The sequence below is a fragment of the Rutidosis leptorrhynchoides genome, chromosome 6 (assembly GCF_046630445.1).
Source record: "Rutidosis leptorrhynchoides isolate AG116_Rl617_1_P2 chromosome 6, CSIRO_AGI_Rlap_v1, whole genome shotgun sequence".
Taxonomy (NCBI): domain Eukaryota; kingdom Viridiplantae; phylum Streptophyta; class Magnoliopsida; order Asterales; family Asteraceae; genus Rutidosis; species Rutidosis leptorrhynchoides.
The window spans coordinates 371,989,279-372,002,050 of NC_092338.1; the positions used below are offsets into that span (position 1 = coordinate 371,989,279).

The 12,772-nt window shown below is 34.2% G+C and overlaps 3 protein-coding genes across 3 annotated transcripts; 1 reads left to right on the forward strand and 2 right to left on the reverse strand.

Annotated features, from left to right (window-relative positions):
• Positions 1-1,257: 1,257 nt before the first annotated feature.
• Positions 1,258-1,878, reverse strand: LOC139854901 (uncharacterized). Its single transcript, XM_071844174.1, has one exon. It carries the CDS (start codon positions 1,876-1,878, stop codon positions 1,258-1,260), a length of 621 nt encoding a protein of 206 aa, XP_071700275.1.
• Positions 1,879-6,905: 5,027 nt separating this feature from the next.
• On the forward strand, positions 6,906-7,761 carry LOC139855587 (light-harvesting complex-like protein OHP1, chloroplastic). Its single transcript, XM_071844824.1, has 3 exons — positions 6,906-7,128; positions 7,225-7,347; positions 7,522-7,761. The coding sequence occupies exons 1-3, from the start codon at positions 7,000-7,002 to the stop codon at positions 7,588-7,590; spliced, it is 321 nt and encodes a 106-aa protein (XP_071700925.1). The 5' UTR covers positions 6,906-6,999; the 3' UTR covers positions 7,591-7,761.
• A 79-nt stretch (positions 7,762-7,840) lies between these two features.
• Positions 7,841-9,917, reverse strand: LOC139854902 (probable polygalacturonase At3g15720). Its single transcript, XM_071844175.1, has 8 exons — positions 9,861-9,917; positions 9,594-9,773; positions 9,485-9,514; positions 9,202-9,409; positions 9,037-9,118; positions 8,380-8,485; positions 8,148-8,270; positions 7,841-8,059 (listed from the first exon to the last, which is right to left on the reverse strand). Exons 1-8 carry the CDS (start codon positions 9,915-9,917, stop codon positions 7,841-7,843), a joined length of 1,005 nt encoding a protein of 334 aa, XP_071700276.1.
• Positions 9,918-12,772: the final 2,855 nt, after the last annotated feature.

Here is a 12,772-nt window from a genome sequence, read left to right on the forward strand (position 1 = left end):
ACTGGGTGTGGGACGGAGGGGGGACGAGCCTCCACTCCCCTTGCTCTAAGCCATTCAACAATTAGATCAATGGTTACTATTTTTTTTAGCATTTATTAAATAAAATAATATAGATAAGGGTTTAAATGTAAATCAACTGTGGAGTGGGTTCGTTTTTTCTCCTCAGTTACCAGAACCCCTTAATTTTCTCCCAAATAATCTCTCTCTCTCTTACTCATTTCTTTAAGTTTATATTAATGGAAATCAATTAAGATCACAGACCATGAATTTTTAATAAATTATTCAGATAATCATTTATGTACGTCTGCTCCACTACAAACAATCTATTTTTCTACATCATGATACGGACGTTTTTTTTAAAACATTATTGGATCGTGTTCTAATCATCATTTTTTAACGGCCTTAATCATCACTTATTAACATTATCGCGTTCCCATTCATTATCATTTAACATCCCCATTAATTACCGTTGTCGCATTGTGTTGATTAACGGTGATTAACATGGTCGCATCCCATTGATTAACGGTGGCGCACCTTGTTTATTAAAGTTGTAGTATATCCGTTTATTAACATTGTCGTGTTCTTGTTCATTATCGTTTAACATCCGTGTTGATTAACGTTCTATCCTGATAACAACTAGTCTTCGACTCACCGGTGTGCATCCATGGTCATATGCAAAAATCAAATGCATCCAAACTCTAATCATGTTGATTATCATTTAACACCTTTTGATTTACAAATCATCGTTATCGTTTAGCATCCCTTTTGATTTACAAATGTTCATGCATCCACAATCTAATTGAAAGTGATAAGGAGTATACATTTGTCGATGCATTTTATATCAAATTCCCACATCTGCTAAAATGATACTCCGTACTAGTTAACTGATGATGCATCAATATTAATATGATATATGATACTATATCTGTTGATGCTAAAATATGTAAATTAAAAAAAAAAAAAAAAAATTCTGTTGTTTAGTCAAAATCTACTGATCCTTTCAAAATGAATATCTAAAATATGTATGTGTAGAATATGCATCCTTTTACAATGAATATGTAGGTGTGAAATTGGTTGACGGTTCAATATAGAGAGAATTTTTTTTTTTTTCAAAGAAAGGATTATTTTATTAATAACAAAAGATCATACAACAGAGCAGTGTATACACTAACTCATACACCAAAACAAACAAACAATACAACACACAAACACTAAAACAAGCCTACTTCAGCAAACATAAGCTAAACCAATACATCATTACTTCAAATGCAATTTTCCATTTCTCCATTGCAAATCCCAAATGCTTTCCAGCTTCTTTACAGCCTGCGTGTGTTTGACTTTCAAAGTCAACAATTTCATTTTCATATATTCAGTAACCACTTTGCATAATTCATCTTCAGTTCTACTTTTATGCTTGAAAAGCCTCCAATTCCTTTCTTGCCACAAGAAATAGGTCACAGCAGCAACCATTAATCTGTTAACCACATTCCAGATTTGCTTTGATGAAGGATATATCATTAACTTCTCAATCACTACTTTGAATTTATTGGGCAAACCTTTAAACAGTAGCAATAACTTCATCTTATACCATACAGTTGAAGCATATGGGCATTGAAAAAAGATGTGATCAACAGAATCTCTAGTCCCATTACACAAAGCACAATGATACACTTGATTTGGATACCACACCTGCATTCTATCATGTGTAGCCAATCTATTCAGGATAACTAACCACATAATGAATGCATGCTTAGGGTTAGCTTGAGGAAACCAAATAACACCATGCCAAGGAATAACAGGCCTATTATTTCTTAAGTCTTCCCATACATGCTTAGTGGAAAAATCCACAACTTTACCTTCATTTGTGAGCCACATCATCTTATCTTTCCTTTCATGCAGTACAGGGACTTGAACAGTATGTAGAATAGGAAATTTTGCATTCCATTCACTTGGTTATTTCCATGCATTATTTTCAATCAACAAATTAAGAGAAATATCATCAGCCAATCTTGCCTCATACCTATCTCTCTTAGAAATCAAATCAGCAAGTGGTCCTGCTGCACACCACTTATCAAACCAACCTGAAATATCTTCTCCATTACCAATGATATAATGAACATGGTTTTTGATTTTATCTCTAGGGATAACAAATGCTTCCAACCCCAGCTATCCCTTGATTCATGATTAATCTCCCAAATACTTTTTCCTTTTAATTTGACCAAGTTGACCCATTTAAACCAAAGTGATTCTTTTTTAACAATAATCTTCCACAGTTGCTTTACTAACAGAGTATCATTCCAATCACATAAAGATTTTAAGCCTAAACCCCCTTGATTTTTAGGAGCACAAATGATTTTCCAACTTACTTTGGCCTGCCCTTTGCTACTATCTCCTTTGTTCCACAGGAAACCTTTAAGTAATTTGTCAATTTCTTTTACGGTTTCCATGGGAATTTTATACACAGAAGCCCAGTATACTTGCATTGATCCTAAAACAGAAGCAATAAGTTGTAGTCTTCCTGCATATGAAAGACACTTATTCCTCCAAGTATTAATTCTCAGCTTCACCTTATCCACCAAACACTTAGCATTTTTAATACCAAGCCTTTTTGCAAGTAAAGGAACCCCTAGATACTTCATAGGAAGTTTACCAACACTAAATGGAAGAATCTGCAATATACTATGTTGTATGCCCATAGGAACACTTCCAAAAAAGATAGTACTTTTGTTCAAATTTGGAAGTAACCCTGATACTTGACTAAAATCATTAAGAGCAGACTTTACCACTTCAACTGACTTGCCATCACCATGACACAAGACCAAAAGGTCATCAGCAAAACAGACATGGGATAACTTCATTTGCTTACACCTAAAATGATACTTAAATTCCTTACTTTTGTTAATTCTTTGCTGTAGAATGAGTGTGAATACCTCCATTACTAATGTGAACAGGTATGGGGAAAGGGGATCCCCTTGTCTTAAACCTCTACCCCCTTGAAATAACCATGGACCTCCCCATTAACACAAACAGAGAACACATCAGAGGTGACACACACCATTATCCATTGAATCATTTTTCTATGGAAACCAAACTGCTTCAATGTAGTTTCCAGAAATTTCCAATTGATAAAGTCATAAGCTTTTTGCAAATCAATTTTAAGTGCACACCTTTTAGCCCCATTTCTCCTATTATACCCCTTTAATACCTCTTGAGTAACCAAAATATTATCATGGATGGATCTATTTGGTATAAATGCATTTTGATTATGGTTTACCAATTTATTCAGACTGCTCTTCATTCTATTCACAATGACTTTACTAATGCATTTATAGATAACATTGCAACAAGCAATGGGTCTGAATTCTGATACTTTGTTAGGTGTTTCAACCTTAGGGATCAAAGCAATAAGAGTGGCATTAACTTCCCTAAGTAATTTCCCACTATCAAAAAATTCATGAACAGCTTTACATACCTCAGTTCCAACAATGTCCCAAGCTGTTTTAAAAAAGTGAGAAGTATATCCATCAGGTCCTGATGCCTTCATACTATCAATATCAAACATAGCAGCCCTAATTTCCTCATCACTTATATCAGTAATCATACCAATAGCCTTTTCATCACTCAATTTATTAGAAAAACTGATATTAATTTCCTCTAGAGGCTTGAGATTATAGGTAGTGCCTAGAAATCTTTGAAAATGTTCAACAAATTGCAAAGCCACCTGATCTCCAAAGAACCTTTGGCCACTTTCATTACAGATAGTATCAACTCTGGCCTTTTGTTGTCTACTTTTTAAGATTCCATGAAAATACTTCGTATTTTTATCCCCTTCAGTGAGCCATTTGATTTTGGTTTTCTGCTTAAGCAATATGAATTCATCATGTTTTGCACTCTCATACTTCTTCATTATATCAGCTGCTTCAATCCTTAATTGAACATTATGAGGATCTACATCAATCATTCCTTGAATCTTTTTAAGCTTATCTTTACATTCAGTAACATTTGTAAAGACATTACCATAGCTCCAATTTAAATTCTTAAGTTTTCTTTTCAAATCTTTTAACTTTTGCACAACACTAAACATAGCATAACCATTAACCCGTCTATCCCAGCTTTGCTGCACAAGTGGAATGAATTCTTGTTTATCAGCAATATGGTTCATAAACCTGAAGGATTTAGGTTTTTGCTTCACCCCATTAGGAATTACAAATACAGCAGGGCTGTGATCAGACACCAGGTATGGCAAAAAAAATCCCATGAGACGGTGGGAAATGATGCAGCATTGTGTCATTGACCATTATTCTATCAAGTTTCTTCAATACACCACACTTTGGATTTTTCAAGGATTTAGTCCAAGTGAAGTTAAACCCTGTACTTCCTATATCCTCAACTTCAATTGAATTAACACATTCAATGAAATCTTGCATATCATCTGTAACAAATGAACCACCAGCAGAATGTTCTTCAACAGCCTTAGTCACATTAAAATCACCAAGAATAACCCATGGATGTTTTTGAGTTACATTCTTATGAATTCCCAACTCCTTCCACAACTGTTTTCTTTCTTTCCCATTATTACTAGCATATACTACACTGCAATAGAACTTAGTTAAAGTACCAGTGACTTCCACTAAGCATAATATAGTTTGCCTAGATACATTAATCACCATGACTTTAACCACATTTGCATCCCAACCCATAATAATTCTGCAACTATTAGCACTGAAACTCACATTGGAATGCCAATTCCAATTCCGAAAAATATTACTACATGCCTGGTTAATGTTCTTATGCTTTAGATGAGTTTCTAAAATAGCACAAAACTTTAACCTCTCTTCTTTAATAAACTTCTTAACTTCATTCTGCTTGTCATCAAAAGACATACCACGAATATTCCATGCTGCTATTTTAAAATCAGATATCATTACAATAGTAAACAAACAGAGATACTAATTCAATTAAGTATCTCAGTAACCTCTCCTTCCAATTCATTAGCCAATACAGATTCACTAGCATCTTCAGTAGAAGACAAATCATCTTCCTCATTAGGTTGCTTACCCTTTCTTTTTAATTCATCCAATTGCAGCTTGAAATAAGTCAACATGTCATAAGTCCATTTCTTCTTCTCAACTTCAGTAAGTTGTTGTCCTTTTGAAATGTATCTATCCACAATTGACCTATTATCCACCAAAACATCCTCTATCTCATCATATTCATCTGCTTCTTCTAGAACTGCATACTTATTCACACTCTGCTTAAAAGCAGCCTTCACCTTATCATTCACTTTCCATTGTTTCTTGGGATTATTAGCAGAAGAAGTGGTGGCTCTCTTAGTATCCTCCTGCACTGTCTGCACATTAACCTTACCATTATTTTGAGTACCTTTTTTCCTATATTTCACCTCCATAAACCCATCTTTCTGAGCTTTACTAGTATTCTCAGTAACTTTGAGTTCATCTGCAGTTCTAGGTCTCTTTTTACACTCCTTTAGATCATGCCCAAACACCTCACAATGACTGCACAGGCTTGGCCTCCAACTATACTCAACCTGAACTTTCTTCATTCCCTTTACATTCTTTTCTTTATCCTGATACTTAATATTAACACAATCTGCAAAGCCCTTAGCTGCCTCTATCTCAACCATAATTCTAGCAAATCATGCCCTGCCTGTTCCCTTATGGCACATATTTGCTGTCATTTGATCCATCACTATTGGTTTTCCCAAGCTACTTGCCATAGTACTAATTCCTTTTGAGTTCCATGCTTCTAAGGGGATATTAGTTAATTTGACCCAAACAGGAAGTTTAACTGGATCAATCTTTTCCACATTATCCCCAGGGTTCCATTTCTGAACCAAAAGAGGCTTACCATTCACCATCCAAGGACTTGACTCAATCACTTGATTCATGCCCTCACTATTGCTAAATTTAAAGTAACATATCTTCTTCCCATCCATGATAATATCCTTTAAACCATACCTACTCCACATTCTCCTTAAATTGTAATTCAGCATGTTATATGGCATATCATGCCCCACAAAATAGCCACAAGCAGTATTTTCCCACTTCTTACTACTTTCCTGAACATATTCCTCTTCAAATATCACAAACTCATGGCCATCTTCATCAATTGAAGGTGGAATATATGACAGGTTTCTGTTTATGACATTTTTATCATTATTAACAGCCCTAGCATATGTCAATTTTACTGGATTCACATCAGTAGCATTCATTTCAGCAGTATGCACAGTATTCACATTAGAATTCACAGCAATATTCACAGCAGTATTCACAGGCTTATTAGCAGAAATAACATGAACAGGACTAGTATTCGTTTCACTTACAGTACTGTTATTAGCCACATCCTGGATTTCAACATCAATAGCATCAGAAACAATTACCTCTTCAACCATAGATTTAGGGCTAGTATTTTCCTTCCGATTCGACTTTAGTTTACCATTGCTAGCATTATCCAGTGTATCTCCCATCTTATTCTCAGTTGCCTTATGAATTGGAGTATCAGCCTTCTTTGCCAATCCATGAATTGAATTGTCAAACTTATTCGAAATTTTAACAGATCTCTTCAATGATTTACGTGTTTGCTGCATGATAAAACTCCAATAAACAACCGCTACTATCTTCTCATCAATAGAGAGATTTTTGAAGAGAGCACATATAAAGTTAAATTCCAATTATACCCATGTTCTCATTTTAAAGATACGTGAGAATGTTCTCATGGGAATGCAACCCTAGAAATGTGTTCTCATGATAATGTTCTCGTATATCATTTATATTTTTGTATTTTTGCCAAAAAAAAAATAAAAAATAAAAAAAAATAAAAAAAAAAAACTTTTTTTAAAGGCACGTCATCATTTTTCCTACCAATTGAATAAATAAAATGGTGGATAAGGCTTCAGCAACCAAAAGCAGATAAAGACCACACACAAAATCATACTTGCAGCATCTAAAATTTCTGCAAGCAACCAGAAATCATTCAACAATGGCTACCATCTCATCATCTTTCTTACAAACATTGAATTCACATTCAACCCACTTGTTTAAACCCAACCAAATTTTCAAGAAAAGGGTTGTCTCCTTCAAAATTCAAGCTGCAAAACTACCTGCTGGGGTACATATTTTTACACAACAATAATATCATAACTATAGTACGTAAATTAGTGACTTCATTTACATGTTTTTGATCATTTGGGTTTTCAATAATCAGGTTGAATTGCCAAAAGCACAACCTAAATTTCAAGCCCCATTTCTTGGATTCACAAAAACTGCTGAAATATGGAACTCTAGAGCTTGCATGATGGGTCTGATTGGCACCTTCATTGTTGAACTGGTATGCAGTTTTAATTCTTAAATCACAATAATTCTGTCATAATTTTGTTTGATTTTATTAAATTGCTTATTTCATTTTGATACACCACAAAATAGTTTTAAATGCTTATCTAAATTCCAACATACAATATAAAAAGTTTATGTTATACTAACTGAATAAGTTTGTTTTCACCAGATAACGAACAAAGGCATACTTGAGATGATTGGAGTAGAGATTGGAAAAGGCCTTGATATCCCCCTTTGAGAAAAAAACATTTATATTCATTTTCACTGTTCATATTTGGTTTGGTTTTCGATTTATATGCAATCTTTAAACAACTTTTTCACTAAAGTTACTAGTTCTATTTGATCACGATTTTGTAACAACAAATATGGGTAAACGACTAAACGGTGAAAGTTTTCACCATTCACACTATCTGTAACTAGCTAATAGTTCCATTGCAGATCTTTTAGATGCTTAAACTAATTTACTTTATTAATTGCTTTGTTACATTTTAATTGCATGAAATTTTAGGATTTGTATGAATGAACATTCCATCAACATTTTCGCAAGAAGCATATACACCGTCTCCGGTAATTTCAACTCCATTCATTACGATTCTAGTACAGTTATACTTTCCGCTACAATTCAACACAATCGCTTGCTTTGTGGCCGATGACCCATATATACCCTTATACGTTACATCACTCACTTTTACTGCTGCTGCTTTCGGCTAATCCAAATAAACACAATAATTAATTAGACAATATTGATTGATCTAGCTAGTACATGAAAGATGGTTATGGAATAACAAGACTCACTGGTGCGGGGCAATAACGATTAATGGCATTATTGCAGTAATGTTGATCGATTATAATCGGCTTTCCAACATTAACAAGATTAATGTTCTCAAATAAAATACCCCTCGCATACCCGGTTCCTTGCTGCTATACAAGAAAACGTTACAAGTTACCCCGTAAATAATATATCAAACGATTTTGATAATACATTAATACCCTTATCATAGTATATTTGAATGTAATGTAATCTTACCGGGACTGTTTTGATTCTTACTCCATTTTGTGTTCCAGTGAGGTTACAGCCTCGCACTTTAATATTCTCTACGGTTGAAAAACCATTCTTTCCAAGACTTCCAATGCTGCCAAAACACAGTTTTTTTAGCAAAAGAAATCATAGAAGAAAACGGATTGTTAAAAAGAAATATATTCATGCTATTTAACCTGATTATCGTTACTCAGTGGTGGAAGCAGGAATTTTTTTCACCGGAGTTGATTATTTTTTTTTTTAAAGAATGTAGCAACTTTTTTTAGGCAAAATATGGAAGTTTTGGGGCAAAAAAGAAAATTCACTGGAGGCAAAATCGAAAAATCCATAATTTTTGCATTAAAAACTGCAAATCTAATGGGGGAGCTGCCACTGCCACCCCCTGCCCCTATATTATTTTCGCCCCTGTCGTTACTGCTTGTTTGAATTTGAAGTTTTGGGGTTTTTATTTGTGATAAACAATATGCATATACTATAGAGAACAAATTAGGGTCGCAAAAGGTAACGAGATAATCCGGTCTGGCCGCGTACATCTAAGTAAAACTCTCCCTCCCCGTGTAGAACCTTATCCGTTTACCCGTTCATACTAAAGAACAAATTATGTTAAGTCAGCCCATATTTTTGGTAATTCATGATAGATGGTACCTTATGCCGTGACCGGGTCCACATAAGATCCTTGTTACGTTGATATCGCTTGTACCACCACTAATAGCCACACAGTCGTCGCCTGTTTCAATTGTATATCAAGATAGATAAGTATATATAGTTCCTAATTACAGTATTGTATTTAAATTTTTCTTAATGCCATACCCGATTCAATCGTACAATCATGAATATCAACATCGGTTGACCAACTAACATTGATTCCATCAGTGTTCGGAGTGCCTTCGGGTGCTGAAATATGAAGATGGCCAAGATTTACACCATGACAGCCACTTATGCTTATATGGCACTTTGGACTGTTTATATGTCTTGTCCCTTTTACTTGAAGACCGTTACATTTATAAAAACGTAACATCTAGAAAATCAACATTCAAACATGTTAGTATTTGGGTCTAACAAATTATTTGATTTAAAAATCAGATTATCTTACCGACGGGCAATCACAAGATAGACCTGTTGGCTACAAGAAAAAAAAAACTGTCAAAGAAATGAGTGATTCAAGGGAAAACAATGACAATCGATAAATATTAAATATTAACCTGTTCATTTTTTGGTGTATCTCCCGGTCCCGGCCACCATATGGAACCCTGGCCGTCGATTTGGCCGGGTCCATCAATGGTGAGTCCGTCGACTGATGAAAATATTATCAAATAGCCTTTGGTACTACCGCAACTTTCCCATCCATCACGACTCTTTGGTGCAGTAATATTGCCCAAAAGCTAACAACCAAATACATAATGATACTATTAGATCAATCATAACCATAATCATATGAAACTTGCATTACCCTGAATCAAATATCAAACAACATTAGACATGAGAAAACACATAATATCTCTAAGAAAAGATGGTACTCCCTCCATCCTAATTCTATTGTACAACACAAAAAACATGTAGTTTAATAAATGTAATTATCATATATACTTTCTATTTACCCCTTATTTTTTATCCAACCTTTTGTCTCACATATATACATTAAGAGTATTAAAGAACTTTATATCTTTATTCTTATTTATTTAAGGAAGTAGACAATTAATTTGGATAACCCAAAAAAGAATACTAGACTATAAATTTGAGACGGAGGAAGTCAATAAATTAAAAGTTTTTAGATATACCCATTAGATATTAATACTGTTTCTTTTAGGTAATAAAATGAACAATTATTTTTCAAACAATATACGAAAGCAATAAAAATAGAATGAAGAGAGTGAAACAATTTCAAATTAATACTAGTATATATTAGTAAATGCTAAAACTGGCATCTTATTAATTAAAAATAACCACATTAAATGCATTATCTAAACATGGGTAGTGATATATCTACTTGTAGTTTTGATAAATCCACTTACTCTAGTAATCACATACTAGTAAAGCATGATAATAGTGGATTTATCAAAATCACAAAGTGGAAATATCAACTGTTGGAGGTTTTATTGAAATTTCGTGTAGGGTAAAATAATCGATAGCCGGATAAATCACTGAATCGTGGTATCACTTTCCGAAAGTAATTACTCGACCCTTATTGCATGGGTTACACGAATATCACTTTGGGATAAGACAGAGATTAGTTCTTGTTATTGGCAGTAAACAAGAACTCTTTTGCATAAGAGTATTAAGGTGTTTTTCGTATATCTTATTCTCATAAATGATAGTCCTTATTTATAGGCACCCAAAAATAAGTATTATTCCAGATGGAGATGTTTCACTAACTAATTTCGTTTTCAAATCTAAAACAAATCCTTTACATAAAGTTGTTTGTTTTATTTCCAACAACCAAATCAAGGAAATCGTTTTCAAATCTAAACAAATCCTTTACATAAAGTTGTTTGTTTTATTTCCAACAACCAAATCAAGGAAATCGTTTTCAAATCTAAAACAAATCCTTTACATAAAGTTGTTTGTTTTATTTCCAACAACCAAATCTAGGAAATCGTTTTCAAATCTAAAACAAATCCTTTACATAAAGTTGTTTGTTTTATTTCCACGATGGAGATGTTTCACCTAGTGCAGGAATAATACTTCCGTAATCACTCAAATTTGTGATAATGGAAAACCACTTTCGGGTCCGGGCAATCTTACACTTAATGGGTGTACACTCCGTACCTCCTAACCCGTTTACAAGTGTAGATTAAATCCCTCAATTACACTAAATTTCCAACAATCCTCCCCAATTTAGTGCAATTCATTTCATGAGAATTAAACAAATTAAAACAAAAACTTATGCATAAATGAAAATATCTTGAAGATTGAATTTTCACCTTAGTACATTACACATTCCAAATATTAGAGAATCGGGGTGTTCTAAGAATTGAACCCTTCAACCCATTTGAATAACTGAAAATAACATACACGTAAGTTTTCAAATACTCTAAAGCTATCCTGACACTTTACAAGCCATGTGTCCATATCCATTCATGAATGTATCTAAAGCAAAAGTCCAAGCTTTGTTGAAGCGGCAAAACTTCACATTCACATAGGTAGTTCATTTCAGTCATGCACCTGCTATTGCACTTTTTCAAATAAACCATTAAGAAGCTAAACTTCATCCTCACCTTCAACAGGTCCGAGTACATACCTTACCTTAGGATGATACAAAATTTTGTACTCCAAATTTCTAAGTATAAGCCTTCCACATTGAATTCAACTTCTAATTTTCATCAGAAGGGAATTGGGTATCTTATAATTAGAAATTTATGTGGACTTTAAACCCATCCCCACAGCAGACTTGTTCACCAAGTCTCTTGCCAATCCCTTCGTCAAGTGATCAGCTAAATTTTGTTGTGACCTCACGAACACTATTAAAATCACCCCATTCATGATGAGTTCACGAATCATGCTATGTCTGACACCTAAGTGTCTAGACTTTCCATTGTACATCTGGCTATAAGCCTTTGCCAATGTCGCAGCACTATCACAATGGATAGACATGGGTGCTATAGGTTTAGGCCATAATGGTATCTCATGGATCAAGTTTCTAAGCCATTCTGCTTCTTTACCAGCAGCAGCTAAAGCAACAAACTCAGATTCCATCGTTGAGTTGGTAATACATGTCTGCTTCTTAGAAGCCCATGAAATAGCACCTCCCCCAAGCAAGAACACCCAACCACTCGTTGAAGAATGATCTTCAATATTGGTTATCCAACTCGCATCAGAATATCCTTCTATTACCGAAGGAAACCCATTATAAGATAAACTATAGTCCATAGTTTTCTTCAAGTACTTCAGTACCCGCCTAATTGCTTGCCAGTGATGAGTACTAGGATTACTAGTATATCTACTCAGTTTTCCCACAGCAAAAGCAATATCCGACCTTGTACAAGTCATGGCGTACATCAAACAGCCAATCACCTGAGAATACTCAAGTTGTGATACAGCTTCACCTTGATTAGGCATAAGCTTCTCACTTGGATCAACAGGGGTACTCACAGGATTACATTCAAAGCAATTGAACTTTTTCAACACCTTCTCAATATAATGAGATTGACAAATCGAAATTCCTTTGCTTTCACGTTTGATCCTAATGCCAAGGATAACGTTAGCCTCCCCCATATCTTTCATGGAGAATTTTGATGACAAAAATTCTTTTGTTAAATCAACCTGACTTTGGTCAGTCCCAAAGATTAACATGTCATCAACATATAGACAAATTATAACTCCTTTACCAGAATCATCAAATTTACTATATACACATTTATCTGCTTGGTTTAATTTAAAACCA

Bases quoted from the DNA above. Each gene is read 5' to 3' on its own strand.
- LOC139854901 (XM_071844174.1), bottom strand. From the start codon at position 1,878: ATGATGTGGCTCACAAATGAAGGTAAAGTTGTGGATTTTTCCACTAAG.
- LOC139855587 (XM_071844824.1), top strand. From the start codon at position 7,000: ATGGCTACCATCTCATCATCTTTCTTACAAACATTGAATTCACATTCA. The intron at 7,129-7,224 runs GTACATATTTTT...TTCAATAATCAG, and splicing joins CTGCAAAACTACCTGCTGGG to GTTGAATTGCCAAAAGCACA. The intron at 7,348-7,521 runs GTATGCAGTTTT...TGTTTTCACCAG, and splicing joins GCACCTTCATTGTTGAACTG to ATAACGAACAAAGGCATACT.
- LOC139854902 (XM_071844175.1), bottom strand. From the start codon at position 9,917: ATGGAGGGAGTACCATCTTTTCTTAGAGATATTATGTGTTTTCTCATG. The intron at 8,486-9,036 runs GTACCATCTATC...GTGTTTTGGCAG, and splicing joins GGACCCGGTCACGGCATAAG to CATTGGAAGTCTTGGAAAGA. The intron at 8,060-8,147 runs GTGAGTCTTGTT...TATTTGGATTAG, and splicing joins ATCGTTATTGCCCCGCACCA to CCGAAAGCAGCAGCAGTAAA.